The sequence below is a fragment of the Macaca fascicularis genome, chromosome 7 (genome assembly GCF_037993035.2).
Source record: "Macaca fascicularis isolate 582-1 chromosome 7, T2T-MFA8v1.1".
Lineage (NCBI taxonomy): Eukaryota > Metazoa > Chordata > Mammalia > Primates > Cercopithecidae > Macaca > Macaca fascicularis.
In genome coordinates this window covers 32,680,456-32,706,906 of record NC_088381.1, presented here as the reverse complement: position 1 = coordinate 32,706,906, position 26,451 = coordinate 32,680,456, and the positions used below count along the sequence as shown (strand labels likewise).

At 40.8% G+C, this 26,451-nt stretch overlaps 2 protein-coding genes across 5 annotated transcripts in view; one reads left to right on the top strand and one right to left on the bottom strand.

Annotated features, from left to right (window-relative positions):
• TEX9 (testis expressed 9) overlaps positions 1 to 10,423 on the bottom strand; it is a 205,589-nt gene extending 195,166 nt beyond the window's left edge. The window contains exon 1 of the mRNA XM_065547955.2: positions 10,140 to 10,423. The gene's annotated coding sequence lies outside the window, so the exon portion shown is untranslated. The remainder of the gene's footprint in view (positions 1 to 10,139) is intronic.
• Positions 10,424 to 10,527: 104 nt separating this feature from the next.
• The window catches only part of RFX7 (regulatory factor X7), a 156,722-nt gene continuing 140,798 nt past the window's right edge, over positions 10,528 to 26,451 (top strand). For 2 of the 4 annotated variants that reach the window (XM_065547952.1, XM_073995858.1), the window contains exon 1: positions 11,107 to 11,291. Coding sequence is in view for 3 of the 4 variants with exons in the window: in XM_073995858.1 (XP_073851959.1) it covers positions 11,131 to 11,291 (161 nt within the window). In the remaining variant the exon portion in view is untranslated. Of the gene's footprint in view, positions 10,958 to 11,106; positions 11,292 to 26,451 lie in introns of those variants that run through there. The other 2 variants (XM_065547950.1, XM_065547951.1) reach the window with 2 other exon arrangements.

Sequence of the window (26,451 nt, the reverse complement as noted above, 5' to 3'; positions counted from 1 at the left end):
GCTCTTTCTGAGCTTGTAGCATCCCTGAAATTTCTCCTACCTCCTCAGCAATCTAGGGCCAAATGACTATGTATGGCACAGTTGCTCTCGTATGTTTTTCTAAAGTTTGATCCCATCTCCTAAAAATTTCTCATACACTTACGGCACTTTTTTGGTCCTCAGTCCTGTTACCAATTAACTTAACCCCCTTTAATCTTTTCTGTCATTTCATAAGATTTGGTAGAGGTAACTTTCCTGCAGGCTGGCATCTTGAGTTACTCTTCATACACAGGATTTTTCAGTTAACTCTTTCAAAACACCATTCAATATACTTTGTGGGTGATAACCTATGTTCTTGCCATTTTTATTTCAAAACATTTAAAAAGATACTCAAAATTTCTTTGACACAGAGAGAAAAGTGAAACCCTACTCCAACAATTCTCTGAGGGGATTTAAAATGATAAAATTTCACCAACTATAGTGGAAAGGGGTATTTAGTCTCAAGTCACTTGCCTTTAACAATACCTTGGGTGGTCTATTTCATTTTTTTTTTTTTAATGTTCTTTCATGGGGGTTGGAGACACTGATTGTGAAGAGCTGTAATTTTTAGCCACTTCTTCCCCTTATACATTGGGCAGTGATAAGTGACATTTTTAGTCAGATTTGGCTAACAAGCTCATCGTGTTATGGCATTCTACTCTCCTCCCTGCCATACCTCAATTCCTGACCGCTGAGTAGCCTATTCAAAGTACATCAGGAGCTAACTTTAACAGCTTTAATACTCATTAAGAGAACCCTTCTGAGAGTAGCTAGAAAGCACAAACCTTCCCCTCTAATATCATTTGGGGTTTTGAGTCCCTGAATAGCTGGTGTCATTTGGCTTTCTTGAGGGACCTCAGAAGGGATACGTGTTTAAAATTCCTATAAATATTGTGTAAGATTTTCCAACTGATTATGAAGCCCTTCCATTCTTTCTCCTTTTTCAGTTCTGGGGTTGATATTTGGAGGGGGTTAAAGTCAGACACCTCTGTACACTCCCAGAACCCTCTGACATAGCATGTGTTGAACCTCTCTTTGTTTTATGGTTTTTGGGTTTTTTGCTTGGTGTAGGCAAAACTTTTTCTTCTTGCCATCCAGTGGTTCCTCTTTCACTATCTGCTGTGTGCATTTCAAACTCGTAGAGTTTGAATGTCCTTCTGTGCTCTGATCAAGGAATTTCTTGCAGCAGCTATCTTAGGTGCAGTGTGGCTTTTAGCGATAGTGACCTGTGCTTTATCAGATTATAAAGTAGTGGCATGTAACAACTAGGCTGCCACCACTTTTGGTTTTCAGGGCTCCTGTCATTTCTAGGGCCCTTATCCCCTGCCATCAATCTCTTTCTTCTCTTCTCCTCTCTACCTCCCAGAAAAAAAGGAAGGGAAATTCATATTTATTTGGCTTTTACTATGTGTAAAGCATTGTGTGGGGTATTTTCAGAAATACTTTTCATTAAATTATCAGTACAATTGAGTGAAGGAGTTATTATCCCCACTTTTACCAATTGGAAAACTGAGGCTCAGAGAAGTGAAGAACTTGCCTGAGATCACAAAAGTGGCAAATGGTAGACCTGAGATTTGGATCCTAGACTCTAAATCTGGAAGCCCGGGGGAGCTCCACAACAGTCAGCTTCAAGCCTCATCTGCCCAAGAGTGTGGATCTGAATTCAGATAAGAAACTAGAGGTTATAGGAAGCATGTAGCAGACTTTTTTCCTTAAAAGGAACAAAGCTGGCCAGAGTACCTTTAAATCTGGAGAATTGTAGCACCAGATGTCAGGCTGAACAGACACAGTTGGCTGCTTGAAAGATTTCTGTAGAGTCATGGAGACATGAATTTTAAGTACGAATTAACTATGTTCTCAGTTCCTGCACTGTTATTATGAATAAGACACTGAGCTTTCTTATTAGCCCATCCTGCTTTTTCTGACATTCTGCTTTTATTTCCTGACCTGGACCAAAAAAAAAAAAAAAAAAGCTTTTTCTAATAGCTCAATTCAACAAACATTCATTGTTTGGCTACTTTGTAGGAGGGACTGTAGTATATGTTGGAGATACAGAAAAGATTAAAAATATACCTCCTGACCAAATATAGTTTGTAGTACTAGAAGTCAGGTAGAGTGAGTGTAGACGCAAGAAACAGGCAAAAAAACCTACAATTAGTCTACAATGAGATAGTATGACATAAGCCTGTACAAGGTGCCACAGAACCACAGAAAAGAGACAGCTAACACAACCTGACTGGGAGTGGGTAGGGAATGGATAAGGGAAAACTGCTGAGAGGATGCGATTCTTGACAAATGAGTGAGCCCTTCACACCAGCAGGACCATAACTTTATGTGTAAGACTCTCTGGGGGGAGGAGAAAATCACACTAAACTAAGAAAGTAATGAAAGTCTTCTCCTGAGTGTCTGAGAAGATAATTCAGTTGCTAGAGCTGCACTGCAGCCTAAACGAACTTTTCACACCCCAGCTCCCTTTAAGTTTCTATGTCATCACTTGTATGTCTGTTCCTGGATTTCTGGGTGGTTTTCCTGAATTTCCCCAAGGCCTGGCCAATAATCCATTCCTCTTCATTTGCACCTGCTTTCTCTGGTGCTCCATCAGGAAATTTACTCAGCTCCTATAATTCCCTGGGCCTACTGCTCCTACCAATACTAAGCCACTATCTTATCTTCTGTAAGCCCTCTGAGCTCCTCTTCACACAGTTTCTGCTTAATCATTGCCTCTTCTGGTTGTTGTCTAATGGTTTCTGAGGTTAGCTTTCTCTTGTGTATCTTTTAGCTACTGTTTTTACTCCCAGCTGCCTAACCTTCTCTCCTTATCATATTCATACTCTCCAAAAAGAGGAATCAATTCGTTAACTAATTACTAATCTCTTCCTTGGGCAAAGGTTTTATTGAGTCAGCTCATAAGCCACTGTCTAGCCAGATTGATTGCTGTGGTGTCAGATGTTGAGCCCTGTTCCCACCAGGGGGCCCGGGTTACAAGAGACAAGGATGGAAGCTTACATCAATAGAGCCAGGCTTGGAGTGGGACCGTGGATATGGCAGACAACCTGAGGCTTTGCTGAATTAGGAGAATGACATTACAGGCATAATTAGAGGCACTTTAAATGGAGAAAACAAAAACATACTAACATCAGCTACAATATAACAATGGCATAACTTCAGGAGATGGCAGGGGAAAAAGGGATGAAGAAAAATAGAAATTAATCCTTGGGAATAAACATTTATGTACAAGGAAGAGCACAGAAAATAGATTTATTCTTGGAAAGGAGACAAGTTGGCCCACTTCATAGGAAATTACCTTTGCTGAGATCCACATAAAGAAAATTCAAAGACATCTTCTTCTTCTCAAATATATGAGGAGTGACTTACAGAGTGTGGTAAGTGTCATGGTTCCTTGGCCTAGCCAGGTTGACACATACCCAGCTATTCAATCATACTCTAAGCTGGTTGTTGCTGTAAAGAGATGTATTTTGCAGATGTGGTTAATTAGCTACAATCCGTTGACTTTAAGTAGATTATACTAAATAATTTGGGTGGGTCTCATCCAATCAGGTGAAAGGTCTTAAGAGTAAAACTGAATTTTTTTTTCTAAGGAAGAAGAAATTTCACCTGTGAGTTGCTGTGCAAGGCATTTTGGCTGCTCTGCAGATTTCAGACTTGCCAGCCTCACAATCACATAAGCCAATTCCTTTAAAATATATAAACATACAAATATAAAATATGTATCTCCTACTAGTTATTCTCTGGTAGAACCTTGCTTTGTAAAGAATACAGTGTGGAAGCACAAACTCCTCAGACTAGCTTCAATAGACTCGGAATTTGGTACCCCATATAACCTTTATCAATCAGTTGTTCACTCCAATTAGACCAGTCTCCTGTGTGTCTTGTCATTTGCATGCTCATTTTCCTGCTTCTACTCACACTGCTTTTCCCTTCGGACTTGTCTCCATTCTTTCTTCCACCTTTATAAATCCTTCATTTTACTCACACTCTAGCTCCATCCAAAGTCCTTCACGAAGCTTTTAACTTTAGCTCCTTTTGCTCTTTCTCTAAACTTCCTTAGCAGTTATTAGCTATGCCATTCACTGAAGTTTTTAATCTTATATATCTCACCTACCACTGTCTTTTTTATATAGTATCCACTACTAGGAAGTATAAATTTGCAAGTACAAATTTGGGTGTGCAAGACATGTCACTATTGTTTAAATCAAATTAAATTTACCACAGACTTAAGTGATCTCAGCCTTAATTCTGCTGGAGTAGAACGAAATCCAATCTCAGTTTTTACTGGGCTTTCCTCTCTTCCTAGTACTGCAGTAGAGTTTGAAAGACTTACGTTGAGCCTAGAAAATGGAAGATGGACTTTGACATCGTCACTGGTTCCTAGAAGCCAGGCAATTCCTCCACTTATGGGCCAAGAGAGGCAAGGGAATCCAGCCTCCCTAATGGCATCATGCATCCATATGAGGTTAGAATATCTTCCGGGGGTACTCTTATTCTCACTACCGGAACCCCAATCTTTGATTTTCTACAATTCGTGGGAATTTGTTTTCCTGTAATTCTACCTGCCCGTAGACGCTTCTTCTTTCTTTCCTTTATTTCATTTTATTTTATGTATTTTTTTTTTTTTTTTTTTTTTTTTGAGAGGGAGCCTCACTCTGTCACCCAGGCTGGAGTGTAGTGGCGCAATCTCAGCTCACTGCAACCTCCGTCTCCCAGGTTCAAGCAATTCTCTGCCTCAGCCTCCCGAGTAGCTGGGATTACAGGCACCTGCCATCACGTCGGCTAATTTTTGTATTTTTAGTAGAAACGGGCTTTCACCATCTTGGCCAGGCTGGTCTTGAACTCCTGACCTTGTGATCCACCCGTCTCAGCATCTTTCTTTTTCTTCCTTCCTTCCTTCCTTCCTTCCTTCCTTCCTTCCTTCCTTCCTTCCTTCCTTCCTTCCTCCCTCCCTCCCTCTCTCTCTCTCCCCCAAGATGTGCTTGCCTTTTTCACCCTCTAGCAACGTCTCCTCAAGGAGCAACAAACTTGGAAGACAGATTGCTGGGTACAACTCCAGAAATAACATTGACACTGCATTCTAAGGAGTCCTGTTCCAGGAGGCTTCATTTAAAATGTGAATGGTGCCCCCTGGAGTTGCCTAAGAGCCCTTGTCAGACAACTTTTTGTCTAGTAACACAAAATTCCTTGAAGCCTGCTTGGAATGGAAGGGAGGGAAAATATAAGGAGCACAAAACCCAATTAAATTGCTCAATAAATTATCCTGTCACACACCTTTTGTTTTTTTCTTGTGTTTTTATTTCACTTTTTAAAAAATATGTATGGGCTGACATATGTAGTGTTCCAATTAGGTTATGAGCTTCTTGAAAATGAGAACACTATTTTATTCACCACTTATTTTTTAATCTTTCTAAGGTCCCAACATAATAACTTGTACATAGCAGGTTCTCAAATGTGCCTTGAAAGGAATGGAGAAATGATCGACTTAGTGAATTACTGGTTATGCCCTACCTGTTCAGACTGCACTGGCACTGACTTCCTCACTGTAGGATTGGCTCTGGTGTCTTTTCATTGTCACTTTTAGTGTTAGGTAAATAACTATAACACTTTTAGTGTCACAATGTAGTGTTTTTCTTTCTCTGCTTCTGTTCACACCCACTCCTTTCCTGAATTTCTGAGAGATCAAATTTCTACTTGGGACCTTTTTGGCCCAAGTTAAAGTAAACACTGCCTTTAAAATGTAGGTAGATGATATTAACTTGAACCTCCTTTAAGGTAAAAGAATTGAAGGTTACAACATAAACATGTATATGGTACCAACAGTGGAAAATTTCTAAGTGAAATCAAAGCGGGACCTGGCATTCGTTTCATCATACTACTCACTTGAAGAGCTGAGTACATTATGTGAACTTTATCCCATTAATCCTTAGAGATAAGCAAAGGGACTTGAAAGAATGACTTGTATAGATAGGGTCACATAGCCAGGTAGTGACAGTGTTAACAGCCTGCTGCCTTGACAGTATTTGAATAGTTAGGCTACTTGACCTTAACACTGGGCTATACATTGTTTTAACGACATAATGACACATTTGTGCTCTAACAGGAGAATTCACATTTTCACAGCATACTTACATTAGCACTCCTGGTATTGAGAACATGTATCCAAATTTGCCAATATTAACTTAGTTCTGAACCCCCCAACTTCCCTCTTCTGTAATCTTGCTGCTGCTTTTATTTTTCTCCTCTTCATTCCTTCCCACATCCTCTTCTCTCTAATGCTATTAAAGACTGAAAGAAAGCTCAATCACATTACAGAATTGAAACTTATATATATATGAGCCCTCCTAGGACTACTTGCACTTTGAAAGACAACAGCTTAGCTGAAAGAAATTATCTATCACTTTCTGCTATCAAGGAAGATTTTGGGGAGGTGAAAAGCCTTCTTTCCTTGTTCTCTTAACACGTAGGTGATTACACTTTACTTTCAGCTTCTAGAGGAGAAAGTTTGCAATGGAAAAAGACAGAGAAGTAATGATCATGGGAAAAGAGGATGAGGAGTGGGGAAAGAAGGAGAACAGGGTAGAACTTTATCTTTTCCATATCTGGTAAACCACCATACTTTGTGGAAGTGAAATGCATACTTTCAGCACTTAACCAGCATGTACCAATAATGAGACCGACCTTCAGGCCTTCTTTTGACAGAACAATCCTAACTATAATGTAAAGTAACATTTTGTAAAATGGGTTTTTCTCTCCCTCTCCTTCTTTTCCCTCCCCTATACTCATTTAGGATCTGATCACAGAGTCAACACCGGGCTATGCATTATTCCCTCAGCAAACAGTACCCTTTCATGGCTTCACACCAGTGCTCATGTTAGTCCCTTTACTTGAAACCGTCTTCCGTCTGTTGCTCTGCCTATTCAAATCCTATTCATCCAATGAGACCCAATTAAAATGCCAGCCATGATGCCTTCTCCAGTTCTTCTACCCTGAGCAAGACCAATCCCTCCCTCCATTATGACTCCACAACACTAGTGGATATGTTTATATTTTATAACTCATCATCTTATATATGTTAATATGTTGCTCTACTCCACAAGACGTAAACTACTTCAAGTTGGGGCCAGGTCTTATTTATTCATATTTTCTGTGCCTAATACTGCTATATATCAGGCATGATAAATGTATATACTATAGTCTGGACAGTATAAAATGTTTACAGTTTCATAAAGGAGACAAGGTTTACAGACATAAGAGAGCAAGACAGTATAAGGGATTGGGCTAGGAAAATGAGGATTAGGTAACTACTAAATTCCACAAATATTTATTCAATAGCCAGGAGTCAGGAATTATGTCCCGGGACTACTAGGATAAATAAAATAGTCATTTCCTTTGAGGTGCTCACAATCCATCTTGTAGATACTCTTTAAACGTGGACAACACTCCCCTGGCTTACCTATCACTTTACATGTTGTTCCTTACAGCAACCCTGTGATGTACATCATTATTTTCATTTTTATGGAGATGGAAACAGAGGGTTTGAATTCCCAGGTCTTCTGACTCCAAGGCCAGGTTTTTCTACCCCACTACATCAGTGTTCCTCAAAACTTTCCTCTGGTGTACACTTTCCCAGTAGAGAATAAATGTAGGCTCCTCAGGGTTGGGATGTACTTGTGCGTTATCTTAAAAAGCCATGCTTACTACAATGTCTTACCTTACTTACCAGAGAGTCAAAACGATGCTGAGAGGAAATGAGCCACATTGATTCTGGGTCCTTGAGGGTCCTCAGGACAGGGTTTCACAATCAGAGGAGTCCCAATATGAGAAGCACATGGCTACACTCCTGCCTTTATTCAGGGTCCCTGGGTTTGGCTTGAGTCCACACCCAAAATTTTGTGTAACTTCATCAGATTTCTTAATGTCATAATTTTATTCAGTCTTCTCTGAAGACTGGAACAAAACACCCACTGTACTCACAGATGTTAAGTGAGTAGTGAAGACTGACCCTTTCCTCCCTGAAAGGATCTCTCACTCTAGCAATAAGATCTCCTCAGTCTCATACTATTTGCCATCCCTCCCATTGCTGGTCTTCAACTCCCTGCGGGTCCTGGAAGGCCGGAAAAGGCTTACCACCACACTCCGGTCAGCACCGCCGCTAGAGGGCAGCCCGCGGCTGCAGCTTCGTGAGCCCTCTACTGGCTGCTGGGGTGACCTGGCTCTTTTATGGAACCCATTAAAAACTCTCAGAAGTTGCACTTGGGAAGCCAGCCTGTGTGACACCCGGTAGCGAAGTTTTTAGGAAACGTCTTGGTTCTCAGCTTCCTTTTCTTAAGGCCTTTGGCAGGCCTCAGATACGTTACCCCCTTGATGAGTCTCCCACTTCCTAAGGATCTCCCCCTCCCAGGGTGTTGCAACTTGGAGTCATCATTCTCTCTTGGCAAGGCAAAAAATTAGAACCTTGGGGGAACTTGGCAACTTTCCTCAACGTGATATAGGGCATACACATACACACACACACACACGTATATATATATACCTACAATTCAAGAATTTTCAGCGTTAATTCCAGTTTCAGCATAGCTTGCAAGCTCTGGAATTAAACTTCCAGGACTCAAATTTTGGCTCCTGCATTTGCTAATTGGGTAATTTTAAGAATGTTAATTAACCTAAGCTTCCATTTCATCTGTAACAGCGGGAGAATAATACCTACATCATACACTTTTGGGGAGGAATAACTATGATAATGTATGGAAAGTGCTAGTCTGGCACATAAAGTGTTCAACAAACATTAGCTATTTTTATTCTTTAAAGCTTCTGTCTAGTGCACACCATGTCTATCAATTTGGTCCAGAAAAATACTGTCTTCACACACCCACATGAAGATATGTATGCAAAATGAATTTCATAAACCACCTATAGTTTCCTAAAGTGGCTAAGCTAATAAAGACCTCAGAGTATGGAAAAGGGGGCTCATGTGTGATGCAATTCGTGCAATGGGTAGTTGAAGCATAGCGTAATCCAAGAGGCCACGGTGGGGGTTGGGGGGCGCTGTGTTTCGCACACAGGTGTTCTTTCTACCCGCACCCCCACCCTCACCCCTCACCACGTGCAAGCATTCTGCGCCTTGAGTCTGTGGGCCAGGACAGAGTGCACAGTGGACAAAAGCAAGAGGGTTTCAGGCCAAGGCAGGGAACTGAGAACTCAAAGGCCTGGGAACCCAAGCCAATCAGATTCACCATCCACTAGGAGTCTAAAAGGTGGCAGAGCCTCACAGCCCAAAGTCCACTCACAGCAGGAAAGTGGCCAGAGGATCTGACAGGTAGAAACCCGATAGAGACTCTATCAGAAAAGTTAAAGCTGAAGGGCTCATAACACCCACGGGCCCAAAGAAAGGTCAGTGTGAGCTGAACAGCTGTTCCATTTGGTGCCAGAGGCCTTGGCTGTTGTATTCTACATCCTGGCAGCCTCCCTGATCAGCCCCACCTAGAAAAGCCAATTCTCCTGCTCTTAAAGGAGACTCACTTATTTGTAGCAAAGCTATCATTTAGGTATGAATGGGAAGGGGGGGAACGGTGCGGAGTCTGCGGGGGGAGGGCGGGTGTTCAACGGGCTCCAAAGGAAGGAGCTCGTGGCTGAAGCCTGAGCCTCCATGTTGTGAGTACTACATGCGTTTCTTTCAGAGGCAGACAGGGGCCTTGGCTGCAGGGACCCTGACAAGCCGCGACTTGAGCTATGCTTTAGAGCCTGGATTGAATTGGGAGCGGTATAAAGGAGGAGGGAGGGCATGCCTGGAAAGGGGGTGGGGTGGGGTGGGGAGGTGGAGGGGAACAGCATGAGCAAAGGCACGAAGGAAGAATGAATCTGCTGCGCGCTGAGGATGGCATAGAGACTTCCCTGATTGGAGCCGGGAGTTCTTGCAGGGGGATGGAGGCCGCTATGATTGGATAGCTAAAGTGGGGCCAGATTTGGAGGGCTTTGAATGCCCGACCGAGGAGCACTGAACCCAGCTTTTGACTCGCGATTTCCGTTCAAAACCGAATTACCTAAAGGGTGGTTAATTCCAACGTGTGTTCCTTTTTGGGGGCTTCTGAAAAGTCGGTTTATCGTCTTACCTGCTTCAGTTCTCTTCATTTACTCAGGGAGGAAGTAATCCTCACATGTGCAGGGGAGGGGGTATAATGATTTCTCTTCACTTGCTTTGAAGATGCCTCCCCCGCCCCAAATCCCACTTCCACGCCAAATATTATTAAATTTGGTTTCTCCTCCTCCTCACGCAAGTTCTCTTTCTCTCGCCAGCACCTCCCCCACGTTTTCCTGCTCTCCACCAGTCGGGCCCGACTCCTCCCGGCCCCCAGCGGCGCGCTTCCCCGGCCCGCTGGCCCTCGCCGCCCTCCGCGCCGTGCACCCCCCTCCCGGCCCGCGGCCGCGGCCCGCACACCCTGGTCCACGCCCCCCCGGCGGAGCGGTAGGTGTTGTGCGGTCTGCGCCGGGCCGCAGTGCGGCTGCGCGCACTGTGCTGCCTCCGGGGCTGGCAGGGCAGCGGCGGCCGCGGCGGCGGCGGCGGGGCCGGGAGCGAGCGGCGGCGGCGGCGTGGGGAGTGGCGTGGAGCGGAGCCTGGGGCTGCAGCAGCGCGGGGACCCCGGAGTAGAAAGCCCCGGGGACAAGGAAGGAAGGCCCGGCCGCCAAATCCCTGAGCAACCGTTCTTCTTGGATTTTGGGGGGAGCCTGCCCCCCCACTTCGTCTTCAAACGCCCCCAACTCACCCCCCACAGCCCCGGCCGCTGACGGGAGGAGGCGGCGGCGGCAGCGGGGGGCTGAGGGGCGCCGCCATGCCTCTCCCGCGGTGAAGCACCCCGGCCGTGAGGAGCCGCTGGTCTCCCCGGTGATGTCCCCCAGGCGGCAGGCGAAAGCGACTCACTCGAGCCCTGGGGTAAAGGCCTAGCTTATCCAGCTTCCTTCCTCCTCCTCCTCCTCCTCTTCCCCTCTCCCTCCCCCTCCTTCTCCTCCTCCTCTCCCCCCCTTCGTCCTCCCCTCCCGGTCTCTTCCCTCACCCTTCCCCGCGCCCCCATCTTTCCCTCCCTCCCTCCCACCCCTCCAGCAGCGATGGCAGAGGAACAACAACAGCCGCCACCACAGCAGCCTGATGCCCATCAGCAGCTTCCCCCCAGCGCCCCCAACTCGGGGGTGGCCCTGCCAGCCCTTGTGCCCGGGCTGCCAGGGACAGAGGCCAGCGCGCTGCAACACAAGATCAAGAACTCCATCTGGTAAGAGGATCCTCCATCGCTGGGGTGAAAAAGCCCAGGCACATTTCTGCTGCAAAGTGGGTGGGGGGCGGCGGGCGGGGGAGCGGAGGAGGAGGTTGATGCTTTCATTGAATGTGGCTTTCCCCTAGTCGGGTGCCCATTTGTAGGACCTCTGGAGGTGTAGGGACTTTGCATCAATCAGCCCCTGTCTCCTTAGCTAAAAAATGCTTTTACCCCCTCCTCAATTGTGAGTGCAGATAAACAAGTTTTTTGGTTTTATTTTTTCACTCATTGTAACAGAAATATGGGTCGGAATTAAGTCATATTGCATGATGGTGGCATGAATTTGGAACTGGAGAATGTGAAATGTGTTTACTCCTTTTTGCAGCCGTAGGAGGAGGAAGAAGTGTATTGTGAATTTTCACCAAACAGATATCCAAACAGATATTGTGCGTAAGAATATTAATATGCAGCACAAAACCTAATGTGTCTCTTCCTTTTCAGTTGGGTTAGCTGCTGTTTCTGAATGTTTTTGCCTCCTTTATTCTAATATTAAATTTCTTTTTCAGGGAATATATTCTTTGCATTGATTGTGAAGAAAGTGCTTCTTTAGTATAAAATATTTTAAGATGGTAGTTTACAACAAAGTGTGTTGGGTTTTTTTTTTTTTTGCTTAAAACATAGAGAATCAAATGTCTTGCCACTTGTGTGTCTTTTTAAAAGAAACCATTGATGGAATATGTTTGGCTATTTTACTTTCTCGTATGAAAATTTACAGTATTTCAGCATTAGATTAAACTCCTCAAGTCTAGTGGGAATCTTTTAATAATTAAATACACCGAGTTAAGTCCATCCACTGTTAGAGCCATTGCAATATTCTTTGAACATGAACTTGCATTGTTTTGTAGGATTCTTCATTAACTGCCTTTTTTTTTAAGTGTAGCAATATTTTTTAAATGGAAAGTAATATTTGGAATTTTGCCTAAGAGACTGCTTTTAATAGAAGTATGAAAAGAGAATTTCATATGGTATTTTAAAAAGCCTTGATTTTGAAAATGGAAATGAAATCTTTGCAGGGACATCATTGAATATGAGTACTAAAATATCAAAACTCATTTTCTCATTTTGAAAACATGTCGTAAAGCAACTGGCATTGCATGTACAGTATTTACACATTTTTAAAGTGATACTTTTTAAATACAAGATTAAGGTTAGTTATACAGTAATTTTCATTATTTTCTTGGCATACATCCATGCCATCATGATGCTGATATGAAGTAGGTCAGTGCAGGCTTTAATAGTTTCATCAACAGTAGTTGGCAGTTGAATATCTTGCTTTCAGTTTTAATTTTAAAATGAAGTTTAAATATTTTAAAGGAGTATTTTTTTGGCTTTGACAGTAGTGATATTGTGGCAACTTGAAAATAGGTCCGATGAATATGATTGGGATGTGTGTGTGTGTGTGTGTGTGTGTGTGACAGAAAGCAGTCTTTATTCTTCAGTGGATACCCTCACCCCCTTATTAAAGCTATAATTTAAGAAATGGTGAATATCTTGCTTACTATCAAGGTTTTCACAAAACCAGTGTTGTTGTTTTTTTTTAACCTCTAGTAACGTGATGTAACTTTGTGTTTCTGAAATCATCATTAAATTGAATTAAACAACTTGATTTTTACATTCAGATGTGGCATATCCAAGTTAATGGAGTAAAATATTTTAAGAGAGACAAATTTTAAAAGTTGATTTAGTAATGTATATTTTAATTTATTATGAGAACAAGAGGGGAAAGGAATCTTCACTTTATAGTTTTAAAATGAGTTGTAGAGGCAACTGAGTGAAATGTTTAAATAATGATGACAGTCGAGTGCACTTTTTGGTAAATAATGTGTAAATTTAATTATTCTTTGATATTTGCATATCCATTACAGCTGAACTGCTCTGACTTTAACATGAGAAAAACTTCTGAAGTAGAGTGCTCTCCAGTTTTTGGTGCTTGCTCTCAAAAAATAATGGGCAACAAACACGTGAATCCCAAAATATGAAATTTTGTATTTTTGTTTTAAAATTGTAATGGTATACTTACTAGCATCTAATGTTCAACTTTAGAAATCCTATTTGCAAAAATGATTTTTATATACTTAAAATTTCAGAATAAACATTTGTAGAGAGTAAACAAGATTAGTGAATATATTTAATAGTCTCATACCCCCTGCTCCACAAGAATGGATTTGTATTATTCATCAAATGACTATATAAAATAAAGATATCAAAAGTGAAAACTCCTTTACTACCGTGTTCTCCTAAGAAATAGTATATATGTATTAAATTTAAATAATTTTAATAGATGATTGCAGTTATTTAGATATTTCACATTTTTGAGGCAATAATATTATTTTACAAATTATTCTATCACCTGATAATATTCTGAGAGACTATCAGTTTTGTACTACTTCCTGAATCATCCTTTGGTACCATTAATGAGAATTTAAAATTACTCTCAAAAGAAATGTGACATTTAAAAATTATCAAATGGGTTTTGCATTTGGTTTATCATAGTTTCTAAATTACTGGGCTTGCATATCACAAACAAGTCTGTACTTGTCCTCCTACTCTACAAATATAAATATAGTATGTGATGTAGGCCTTTGACTGGACAATGAGTTATTTATCAGTTCATAATTAATTCTGTTTATTAAACTAAAATACTGTTTGATAAAAGTACGCCCATTGAAATATCAGGCATTAAATGAGTCTGGAAAAAAAGCATTCAAAGTTAATTGGAAACTATTTCTTAAGAGTTGGAGATATATTTTAAAGGTAATTATAGAAAGTAAGTTAGTACAAAATTGACACTGTTATGTTTCTATAACACGGTTATGAATACCTTCAACTGAAGTCTAGGTTAACAAGCTTGCATGTTTCTGATTCTTACTCCATAGACAAAAGTTCCAAATCACTGACACTACTCACTAGAAAGGAGATTTGTTAGTAGGCATGTGCTTTAGTACTGAATATGGTGTAAGGTTATTTGTATTTTCTAAAAAGTAGAATTCCAAAATAAGCTTATTGTTGTTTAAAAAAAAAAAACTAGTAACCCATGTATTTTACCTAAAACAAGGCCACAACCCAACCTAACTGCAAACTACTTTTAGCTTAAATTGCACCCCTCTTTGGTTACCTCAAAAAAAAAAAAGAAAGAAAGAAATAGCAAAGCAAGTTTTCCCTTCCTCTGATCTCTCAGTGTCTTCCTAGTTTAGTGAAAATTTTTTAGTGTAAGCAACAATAAACAAATTTATTAAGTCCTTTTATTTACCTTCTTAGGGCAGTTTTACTTGAAACCCTGACAGAATAAAATTGCTATGGAAAAAATAGGATTGATATGGTTTCTGCCTGTTTGTGAATTGAGATCATACCTACATGAGTGGGAATGAATAACATGCATGCAGTGAGGCTGTAACATAGATACAGGTTGATCATCCCTAATCCAAAATCCCCCAAAATTCAAAATGCTCCCAAATCTGAAACACTCCAAAATCCCAAATGTTTTTAGTGCCACGAGTGAAAAATTCCACACCTGACTTCATTGTATCATGCACAGAATTATTTAAAATATTGTATAGGCCAGGTGCGGTGGCTCACGCCTGTAATCCCAGTACTCTGGGAGGCCAAGGCGGGCGGATCACCTGAGGTCGGGAGTTCAAGACCAGCCTGGCCATGGTGAAACCCCGTCTCTACTAAAATTACAGAAAATTAGCTAGGGGTGGTGGTGTGCACCTATAATCCCAGCTACTTGGGAGGCTGAGGCAGGAGACTCGCTTGAACCCAGGAGGCTGAGGTTGCTGTGAGCCGAGATCACGCCATCGCACTCCAGTCTGGGCAACAAGAACGAAACTCCGTAAAAAAAAAAAAATTGCATAAAAATTCAGGTTATGTGTATAAAGTGTATATGAAACATAAATGAATTTCTTTTTTTTTTTTTTTTTTTTTTTTTTGAGATGGAGTCTCACTCTGTCCCCCAGGCTGGAGTGCAGTGGCGCGATCTCGGCTCACTGCAAGCTCCGCCTCCCGGGTTCACGCCATTCTCCTGCCTTAGCCTCCTGAGTAGCTGGGACTACAGGTGCCCACCACCACGCCCAGCTAATTTTTTGTATTTTTTTATAGAGACGGGGTTTCACCGTGGTCTCGATCTCCTGACCTTGTGATCCGCCCGCCTCGGCCTCCCAAAGTGCTGGGATTACAGGCGTGAGCCACCGCGCCCGGCCATAAATGAATTTCATGTTTAGACTTGGATTACATTCCTAAGATACTCATTACACATATGCAAATATTCCAAAATCCAAAATAATAAATTGGAAGCACATTGGACGCGGTGGCTCATGCCTGTAATCCTAACACTTTAGGAGGTCAAGGTGGGTGGATTGCCTGAGCTCAGGAGTTTGCAATGAGCCTGGGCAACACAGTGAAACAGCGTCTTCCCTAAAATACAAAAAATTAGCCCGGTGTGGCATCGTGCGCCTGTAGTCCCAGCCACTTGGGAGGCTAAGGCAGGAGAATCCCTTGAACCCAGGAGGTGGAGGTTGCAGTGAGCCGAGATCGTGCCACTGCACTCCAGCTTGGGCGACAGGGCGAGACTACGGTTCAAAATAAAAAAGTAAAAATAATAAATAAATAAATCGGAAGCACATATGATCCCAGGCATTTCAGATAAGAGATAGTTAGCTTGTATTAAACTCGTACCTGAAAATTCAAAAGAAATCCTGATGTTTTATTTTAGAAAATATTCCAATACTGCATTTACTCAAATTCAGGGATTCTTAAAAGAATTTGTTATCAATTACTGTTTTTATTTCTGTAACTTTATTTGCAGGTGAGACCTCATAAACCTCTTCTTAAAACGGTCATATAAGATCTGTCGTTTTGCCCACTTTATGGAAAGAGATAAACAGTGACAGAAGACCTGTAAGATTCCACTGATTCCTTATTAGACCCTAGAAAAAATGCTGGGATCAGAGTTCCTTATCTTTATTCAATCCTGTAAAGCATATATACTTCTGTATCTGCTATATTTTAGGCTTAAAATTATAATAAAAGTAGAATTATATATATGATCTATTTTGGATGTTCTCTGAATTCTAGTTAAAACCAAAATTGAAAATTTTGTTTTACTTTCTTATGATGATGACAATCAACATCTAGATATTAAGTGATTAATCTCTTGTTTCCATCCTAGTTACAGGGAGCTAAGTTTGGTGATCCAAAAGGTTCACATAGTGATGCCATATTAGTGCTGATTTTTCAGTCCCCCATCCTAGAATGCAGTGGTTCATTTTTATTCTTGGTTTTTGAATCAGGTGGTTTATTAACTCTGTCGATAAATACTGTTCCCTCAACTATAGTGGGAAACATGTACTATAAATTCATAACTTTAGAGTTGACTTTAAGTGGAAGTCTGTGATTTTCATTTTGCTTTAAAAATAGAGACTGATGCAGCTGGCTTCCATATATTTTTGATTAGTAGGTTGACTTGCTGCCTACCCTGAGTTTAGCCTGTCTTCAATACCAAGCACACAAAAGACTTAGAATGCATTTTGCATATCCGTATTGAGCCTAGCTGTGTCCCAACAGGATTTCTGGTTCCAGGAGGAAGGCAATTCCTTGCTCTGCTATGATTTGAAACTGATAAAATTGTCTTCCCTGTTGACAAAAGTTAATTGCAAGTTAAGCAGTTTCAAGCCTGTTGATTTTCTTGTTTAGGTTGGGTAGCAGATATGTACGTGTGTAAATAATTGACCAATTTGCTCTCTCCATTGAAAGGTGTCTTGAATGATGGCATGTGCAGGACTGATTTGATTTATGTCTCACTGTAAATTTTTGGTATTATTTGGGGAAAATGAGCTTCATAGTGGTATAAAAGACAGAAGTGTCTTGTTATGAAAGATGGATTAAGAATTATGTTGCATTACTTTTTCCATTAGAAAATAATATTGCATGCTAAAATTGTACAAATGAAAATTAAAATAAGCCGTATCATTTACTTATATTTGAGGACTTTAAGAACAGTTTGTAAGTACTCAAATGAGTATCTGCTATATACAAAGTATTATGCCAGAGACTCGCATTTGAGGAATGCCCATTCACTTGTAATGTTAACCTTGTAAAATTGACCTAAGCAAAAATACGCAATAAAACTTCTCTTTTATTCAGCTAGGGGACCAGGAAAAGAAGTGACAAGTGTCAAGGTATGCATTGTGGAAAAAGTAGACCTTAGTTTCCTCATTTACAAAATGAGAGATTTGTACTAAGTGACCTTGAAGGTTCCTGAGTTTCTAACTCTGTTACTGAATCAATATTGACAACAATAATAAAACTGTAAGCACAGTGAAAGACTAATATGATTAATTTATCATAGGCAATCAATAGAACATTTTCATTGGATGAATTATTAGGATTTGTCAGTGTTTCCTTGGGTGTTAGCTGAGGAGGACTTGCTTATTGCTACCTTGTGCAAGGGTTCTGTTATATGAGATTACTGTGCAAATCTTTATTGAGCATATATTACATTTAAAGTAGTTAAGAGCTGTTTATTGTGCAAAAGTAAGGCTATGCAGTAATCCTGGTTGTTGGGGAGTTTACTAACTTCTGGTTGAGAGATTGTAGTAGGGAGGCTGTTTGTGTGCTGCTTTTGTTTTGTCTTCTTTATAAAGGGATGCTCAATGTTTAACCTTATCCCAAAATAGTAATGTAATATTTTAAGGTAGTGAATGTCATATTGTAAATTCAATTATATAAATAAAAGTATGTACTCTTTTCAGAATAATTTAGTGCAGCATTGAGCTTCACAGCTGTTTCTCTTCATCTAGGATAGACATTTTAATAAGTAATCGTGACAGAATGTTCTTTGTAAATTATAAGGAACATGTTAGTAAGATGGTTATTCCACATCTCTGAGCAAAGTAGACCACTCTTGTCCAGTGCCTCCTATTCTACCATTCTCTTTCTGTTTAGTCTTTTAGTTGCTTTCTCTTCTGCTTTCTGGAGGGTTCTAAGTTCAAGTTAAAGATGAGCAGCATGGGCCAATAGGAGGAAGAATCTTCCTGCCTTGGGTAGGATAATAAAATAAGGAACAATACGCACTAAGTCCTTAATGCACTTAGTTGCTGACTATGAGATTAAGATATTCGGCACTCAACCCACATAAATAAAAACCTTAAAACATGATTTTTCTTTTTTTGCGACTGTGGATAAGCATTTACTTTTTCTATTTCATGAACTATATGCCTCTTATTTATAAGACAAAATAGAAACATGAGGTTTGGTTAATTATGTACAACCTCTGTATCAGGCATCTATTACTGTAGCTCATATATATGTATGTGTGTGTGTGTATATAATATATAAGTTGTGTGGGAGGTGAAGTTTTCTATTTCCTCGTAACTGAGCACAAATTGAAAAATGCTGATATTCCTTGCTATTTGAGTCTTGTTTTTTTTTCCCTGAGTGCAGAGAGTGAAAGGTCAGAAAGTGACAGATTCCAATCTGTTATGTCTTGGATTTTTGGAAGGCATGAGTCCATATGGTACACAGTACCATGTCTTCCAAATAGCTTTATCTAAAATAAAAAAATAAATTATCTGAACCCATTTGTTGTCTAAATTGGGATAGCAAGGGTTTAGATAGCAAAGGATACCTTTACACCCCTTCCAACACAGGATTAGCAAATTGATTTGAACTTGCATGCAAAGTCTGATTGATTCGTGATATTTCTAGCAAGGGCATGGGAATAAGAAGTAATGATACACATGCCCTGTAATTGCCACCCTTTTTCTTTCTGAAGTCAGTAATGTTTATAATTTGAGCTCTCTTATAGATGAAGCATTAAAACAATGGCTGTCTTGGGGAGGGAGAGTCACTAGGGCTATTGTCTTTCCATTTAGGATGCCTAATTTTAAGGTATAAACCAAGCATGGAGAGCACTTGGGTTTGTGTGTTTTTCTGTTTTTCTGTGACTTTTCTATTTTGAGCTCCTGTATTGCCAAGTAGCTACAAGATGAGAACAGGGCACTTTGGGAAGCGGAGATGGGTGGATCACGAGATCAGGAGATCAAGACCATCCTGGCTAACATGGTGAAACCCCATCTCTACTAAAAATATAAAAAATTAGCCAGTCACGGTGGTGGGGCCTGTAGTCCCACCTACTCAGGAGGCTGAGGCAGGAGAATCGCTTGAACCCGGGAAGCAGAGGCTGCAGTGAGCCAGGATCGTGCCACTGCTCTCCAGCATGGGTGACAGAGTGAGACTCCATCTCAAAAAAAAGAAAAAAGAAAAAATGAGAACAGGGAATTACTATATGAAGTGGCTGCTTCAGTTTGCACTATCCATAACCCTTTTTCTTTGCTTCCATTATCTTATTTCTCTGCTTATGTATGTGCTGGTCTGGTCCTATTACCTGCTACCTTAAGAATGTTGTTTCTGCTGATATAAATGTCTAACTTTAAGATCCAGTTCGTGAAGCATGTCTCATGAACCTTTCCTCAACTCCCAGGGAAACAATGATCTAAGTTGTGTAATTTAATATTTTTCAGTAGTTTAGACTGGCCTTACCTAAGATGAGTCCATTTTAGTGAGTTTTTGCTGAATTTAAATGAAACACTCTCATTTTCTAATACGTAAAGTTGATAGGAATTTGTAGATCGAATATATCTGAAACAAAGTTATCGCTTGCAGAATCAGTAGTTTACAATATGACAGTAAAATATGTTATTTCTATATGGCAACATCAAGAACTTACCGTTGTTTTTGCAGTGTGTGTAAATTTAAAAATGTAATTGGATGAGTGTCACTTTAGTGACATCTTGCTTGGAGTAAAGTTGGTGCTTCTGGGAACCTGGGAAATATATTCCAACAGGATGCTTTAGTTAATGTAAGTGAATCACTTCCATAATTTGATTGCAGTCATTAGATCTATTAATAAGATATATCAAAGCAATCTATGATCAAAATTTAACTGTCAGATTATTAAATGCATGTCCTTTTTTCTGAAGCAGGAGCTACTAGCAAGCAGCATTTTAGGCAGATTCTACATGTACAGGTTTTTAAGAAGTCAGAAGGTCAAAGATAAATTTTGAATTTATAGAATCATGTAGTCAGGGAAAACTGAATTCAATACACATTTATTTTAATGACTGTCACATACAAGGCATAAAAAGGTTAAAAAAGAATAAGACATTATTCTTACCACTTTAAAACATTCACCCTCTTGTGTGGTAGACTCATCAATTGAATTTATCAAAAGTAAATTTTGTTAAATGCAGTAACGGTATATAAGCAGTGGTATAAACAAATGCAGAATTAGGTGAGGGAGAGACTCAACAAGGACATAATATTTTTACTGGCAAAATTCAGGATAGTGGCCTTAATGAAAAATCAAGGGATGGGCTATAAATCCAAACACACTTAACAATATACTTACTTGGTCATTGTTATTCTCACTAGCAGAAATTAGATTCAGAGTTGATGATGACAGTGAGCTTTGCCAATAATGTGAATAAATAGAGGAAAATAGCTTGGGAGAAAATGTGCTTGACTAAGGAATAGGATTTCCACCAACTAATCACAATCCTCTTATGTTAAGTTGTGATCTACAAATAGAAGAAAGAATATAAAGTAATAGTAGAGAAGAAAAGGATGTGAGCTGGGTGGGAACTGGGGCAGAGTACCATAGTACAGATTGCCACAACCAATGTCACCTTAAACTTGGCCTTTCACAACAACCTTTCTTCTATGCCTTAGGGCCTTGCCACCTCAAATTGCTTTCATTTACTGTCATTTCATTTACTCATTTCATTACTCATTTCAGTTACTCTAATTCTTTTAATAGTAGATATTCCTTCTTTCCCTCAGTCTGGCAGCATCGGTTTCATCTTTTATTTTTCTCTCATCCTCGTGTCCAGTATTTTAACAAGTTTCTCAGTTTGCAGTGTAGCTTAAATTTCTCCTTGTCTTCCTGTTTCCACTGCTGATATGGTTTGGCTGGGTCCCCACCCAAATCTCATCTTGAATTGTAGCTCCCATAATTCCCACGTGTTGTGAGAGGGATCTGGTGGGAGATAATTGAATCTTGGGGTCAGTTTCCCCCATACTGTTCTCAGGGTGGTGAATAAATCTAATGAGATGTGATGGTTTTATAAAGGGAAACCTCCTTCACTTAGCTCTCTCCTCATTCTCTCTTTTCTGCTGCCATGTAAGATGTGCCTTTCGCCTTCCACCGTGATTGTGAGGCCTCCCTCCCCCAATTGTGAGGCCTCCCCAGCCACATGGAACACAAGTCCATTAAACCTCTTTTTCCTTATAAATTACCCAGTCTCAGGTGTATCTTTATCAACAATGTGAAAATGGATTAATACAGTAAATTGGTACCAGTAGAGTGGGGCACTGCTGTACAGATACCCAAAAATATGGAAGTGGCTTTGGAACTGGGTGACAGGCAGAGATTGGAACAGTTTGGAGAGCTCGGAGAGCTCAGAAGAAGATAGAATAATGTGAGAAAGTTTGGAACTTTCTAGAGACTTGCTGAATGGCTTTGACCAAAATGCTGATAATAATATGGACAATGAAATCCGGCTGAGGTGGTCTCTGACGGAGATGAACCTGTCGGGAACTGGACTCTTGCTATGCTTTAGCAAAGAGACTGGTGGCCTTTTGCCTCTGCCCTAGAGATTTGTGGAACTTTTAAGTTGGGGGAGATTATTTAGGGTATCTGGCAGAAGCAATTTCTATGCAGCAAAGTGTTCAAGGGGTGACTTGGGTGCTGTTAAAAGCATTCAGTTTTAAAAGAGAAACAGCATAAAAGTTCAGAAAATTTGCAACCTGACAATGCAATAGAAAAGAAAAACCCATTTTCTGAGGAGAAGTTCAAGCCTGCTGTAGAAATTTGCATAAGTAACAAGGAACCAAATGTTAATCACCAAGACAATGGGGAAAATGTGTCCATGGCATGTCAGAGGTCCTCACAGCAGCCCCTCCCATCATAGGCCCAGAGGCCTAGGAGGAAAAAACGGTTTCATGGGCCAGTCCCAGGGTCTCCCTGCTCTTTGCAACCTAGGGACTTGGTGCTCTGCATCCCAGCCGCTCCAGCTATGGCTAAAAGGGGAAATCTTTACCTAGATTTCAGAGGATGTATGGAAACACCTTGATGTCCAGACAGAAGTTTGCTGCAGAGGTGGGGCCCTCATGGAACCTCTGCTAGGGCAGTGCAGAATGGAAATCTGGAGTTGAAGCCCCTACACAGAGTCCCCACTGGGGCACTGCCTAGCAGAGCTGTGAGAAAAAGGCCACCATTCTCCAGACCCCAGAATGGTAGATCCACCAATGACTTGCACCATGCACCTGGAAAAGCTGCAGACACTAAACACCAGCCCGTGAAAGCCACCAAGAGAGGCTGTATCCTGCAAAACGACAGGGGCAGAGCTGCTCAAGACCATGGGAACCCACCTCTTTCATTAGCGTGACCTGGATATGAGACATGGAGTCAAAGGAGATCATTTTGGAGCTAAGATTTGACTGCCCCACTGGATTTCAGACTTATGTGGGGCCTGTAGCTCCTTCGTTTGAACAATTTCTCCCATTTGGAATGGGTGTATTTTTCCAATGCCTGTACCCCCATTGTATCTAGGAAGTAACTAGCTTTTTGATTTTACAGGCTCATAGGTGGAAGGGATTTGCCTTATCTTGGGTAAGATTTTGGACTGTGGACTTTTGAGTTAGTGCTGAAATGAGTTAAGACTTTGAGGGACTGTTGGGAAGGCATATTTGGTTTTGAAATGTGAGAACATGAGATTTTGGCGGGGAGGGCAGGGTGGAATGATATGGTTTGGCTGTGTCCCCACCCAAATCTTATCTTAAATTTAGCTTCCATAATTCCTACATGTTGTGGGAGGGACTTGGTGGTTGATAATTGAATCATGGGGCGATTTCCCCCATACTGTTCTTGTGGTAGTGAATAAGTCTCACAAGATCTAATGGTTTCATAAGGAGAAACCCCTTTTGCTTGACTCTCATCTTCTCTTGTCTGCCCCCATGTAAAATAAGCCTTTCACCTTCCACCATGATTGTAAAGCATCCCCAGCTATGTGGAACTGTGAGTCCATTAAACCTTTTACTTTATAAATTACCCAGTCTCAGGTATGTCTTTAACAGCAGCATGAAAATGGACTAATATGACTGCCAAGACCATAATTCAGTACTTCACCATCTCATTCCTGGATTATTACAGCAGCAACATAGCTGTTCTGTGCCCTTGTCCTTTTTCCCCACTGCACTATGCTGTATGTTGCAGTCAAAATAAGCCTTCTTGCTATTTACCAGCATTCAACATCCACTTCAGTCCCTCAGACATCTCACTGTTTGCCTTATATTTTGTGATCCTACTTTCATTCCTGCTTTACATCTTTTTTTACATAATTTCTTTGTCTCCAGACTCTATTTAATTACATCTTTTTTGGGTTTGTTTGTTTGGTTTTTTTTGAGACGGAGTCTTGTTCTGTTGCCAAGGCTGGAGTGCAATGTCGTGATCTCGGCTCACTGCAAGCGCTACTTCCCGGGTTCGTGACATTCTCCGGCCTCAGCCTCCTGAGTAGCTGGGACTACAGGCTCCCGCCACCATGCCCGGCTAATTTTGTTTTTGTATTTTTAGTAGAGATGGGGTTTCACCATGTTAGCCAGGATGGTCTCGATCTCCTGATCTCGTAATCTGCCTGCCTTGGCCTCCCAAAGTGCTGGGATTTGAGCCACCACGCCCGACCATTTAATTACATCTTAACCCTTTTTAAAGCCACAGTTCAAGTACTATGAAACATTCCTTAGCTACTGTGGTACACATTGACCTTTCCTTGACTTCATAGTGTGTAGTGAGTTCTGTACAATTTAGCACTTAATCACTCTTAATTTTTTTCCAATGCTGTTCTAATAAGCTATTTGAAGGTGGGGACAACAACTTTCACATCTTTTTATTTTTCACCTGGTAGTAGGACTAGTGAATATATTTTTTTGTTTATTGCATTCTTAGAGGCACTTTTATTTTTTTCTACATATTATTTCTGTGTTTTATAACATAATGTAATTTTCTTCCAAAACAAGATATTAAACTGATGGTGCATTTTACAGAATAAAGGACTGACAGCAATTGATAATTACATTTATGAAACTGAAGTAATCATTTATTGAGAGTTTCAGTTTTCCCAATCCCATATCTTTCACTATATACCTAGATTTAAAAATAACGTATGTTCTAAATGAAGGCCATTGTGTCCTTCATCTAAAAACCACTGAGCAGATGACTACTACATGGTTTAGTAACCTTTCATGACTGAGTAGTAATGGTTTTATGGACCAATTAGTTATTCTGTATTCCAGGCTAGTTCCCAAGAGATAAACTTGGAATTTTAAAGACCCCTAAACATTGAATTGGAGAAGGCTTCTTTAAGTTTGGTCCTAGCAGAGGGTTTGAGCTAATTTTTTTTAGGAGACAAAACCCAAGGCTAAGGTAACTTGTTTGAGTTATGGCCAAAGCCTGAAGGTGACAAAGGAAACCTGTTGGTGGGGGCAGATGAGGAAGGAGGTAGATTTATTTGGGAAGTATGGAAGGAATAGGACTGAAATAGGAAAACAACTGTGAGGGCCTGAAGTGTTTCAAATTCATACAAGTGGCTACCTAAGCTACATATACAGAGCTTTCTTTCCGGGTCAGGGGCAGGGTCCAAAGATCTTCCTTTTAAAGACCCTTTCAGCTTTAAAATTGTATTTTATTTTGTGCTACTTGGTTACAGCAGTGGTTCTCTAATTATGACCCTATTAGCACCACCTGGGAACTTGTTAGAAATTTAAACTTGGGGACTCCCCCGCAACCCAGAATTACTATAACAGAAACTCTGGGGTTACGGTCAGCAGTCTTTGTTTCAGCCATCTTCCAGGAGATTCTCATTATCTAACTGAAACTGAAGTTTGAGAAACTACTGGATTAGAGGAGGCCTTTTTTTTTTTTTTTTTTGAGACGGAGTCTCGCTCTGTCGCCCAGGCTGGAGTGCAGTGGCTGGATCTCAGCTCACTGCGAGCTCCGCCTCTCGGGTTCACGCCATTCTCCTGCCTCAGCCTCCCGAGTAGCTGGGACTACAGGCGCCCGCCACCACACCCGGCTAATTTTTTGTATTTTTTAGTAGAGACGGAGTTTCACTGTGTTAGCCAAGATGGTCTCGATCTCCTGACCTCGTGATCTGCCCGTCTCGGCCTCCCAAAGTGCAGGGATTACAGGCGAGGAGTCATATTCTTAAAAACAAAACAAGCACTTTGGGAGGCCAAGGTGGGTGGATCACAAGGTCAGGAGATTGAGACCATCTTGGCTTAACACGGTGAAACCCCGTCTCTACTAAAAATACAAAAAATTAACTGGGCGTGATGGCAGGCGCCTGTAATCCCAGCTACTGGGAGGCTGAGGCAGGAGAATGGCATGAACCCGGGAGGCAGAGCTTGCAGTGAGCCGAGATCACGCCACTGCACTCTAGCCTGGGCGACAGAGTGAGACTCCGACTCAAACAAAGCAAAACAAAACAACAACAATTAGTCCAAAGTCTCATGTCTCAAAGTGATAGCATGGTAGTCCCCCATTATTTGCAGTTTCACTTTCTGAAGTTTCAGTTACTTGCAGTCAACCACAGACCAAAAATATTAAATGGAAAATATCAGAAAAAAATTTTTGTAAGTTTTAACTTGCTCCCCAGTCTGAGTAGTGTGATGAAATCTTGTGCCATCCTGCTCCGTCCTGCCCTTTAGTCACTTGATAGTCATCACAGTTAGGGGTAATGGTAGTGCTATGCTCAAGTAACCCTTATTTTACTATGTAATTATTACAATTACTAATTTTACTATTCATATTATTAGTTATAATTAATCATTAGTTACTGTTTATCTCTTACTATGCCTAATTTATAAATTAAGCTTTATTATAGGTATATATAGGAAAAAACATAGTATATATAGGGTTCTGTACCATCTGTGGTTTCAGGCATCCACTGGGGGTCCTGGAAGGTATCCCTCGAGAATGAGGGGGGACTACTGTATTCTGAGTCATTCTTAAGTCCTCCAAGGTAGAATTCATAATTCCATAATTTCGATGTTTTTGAATATAATT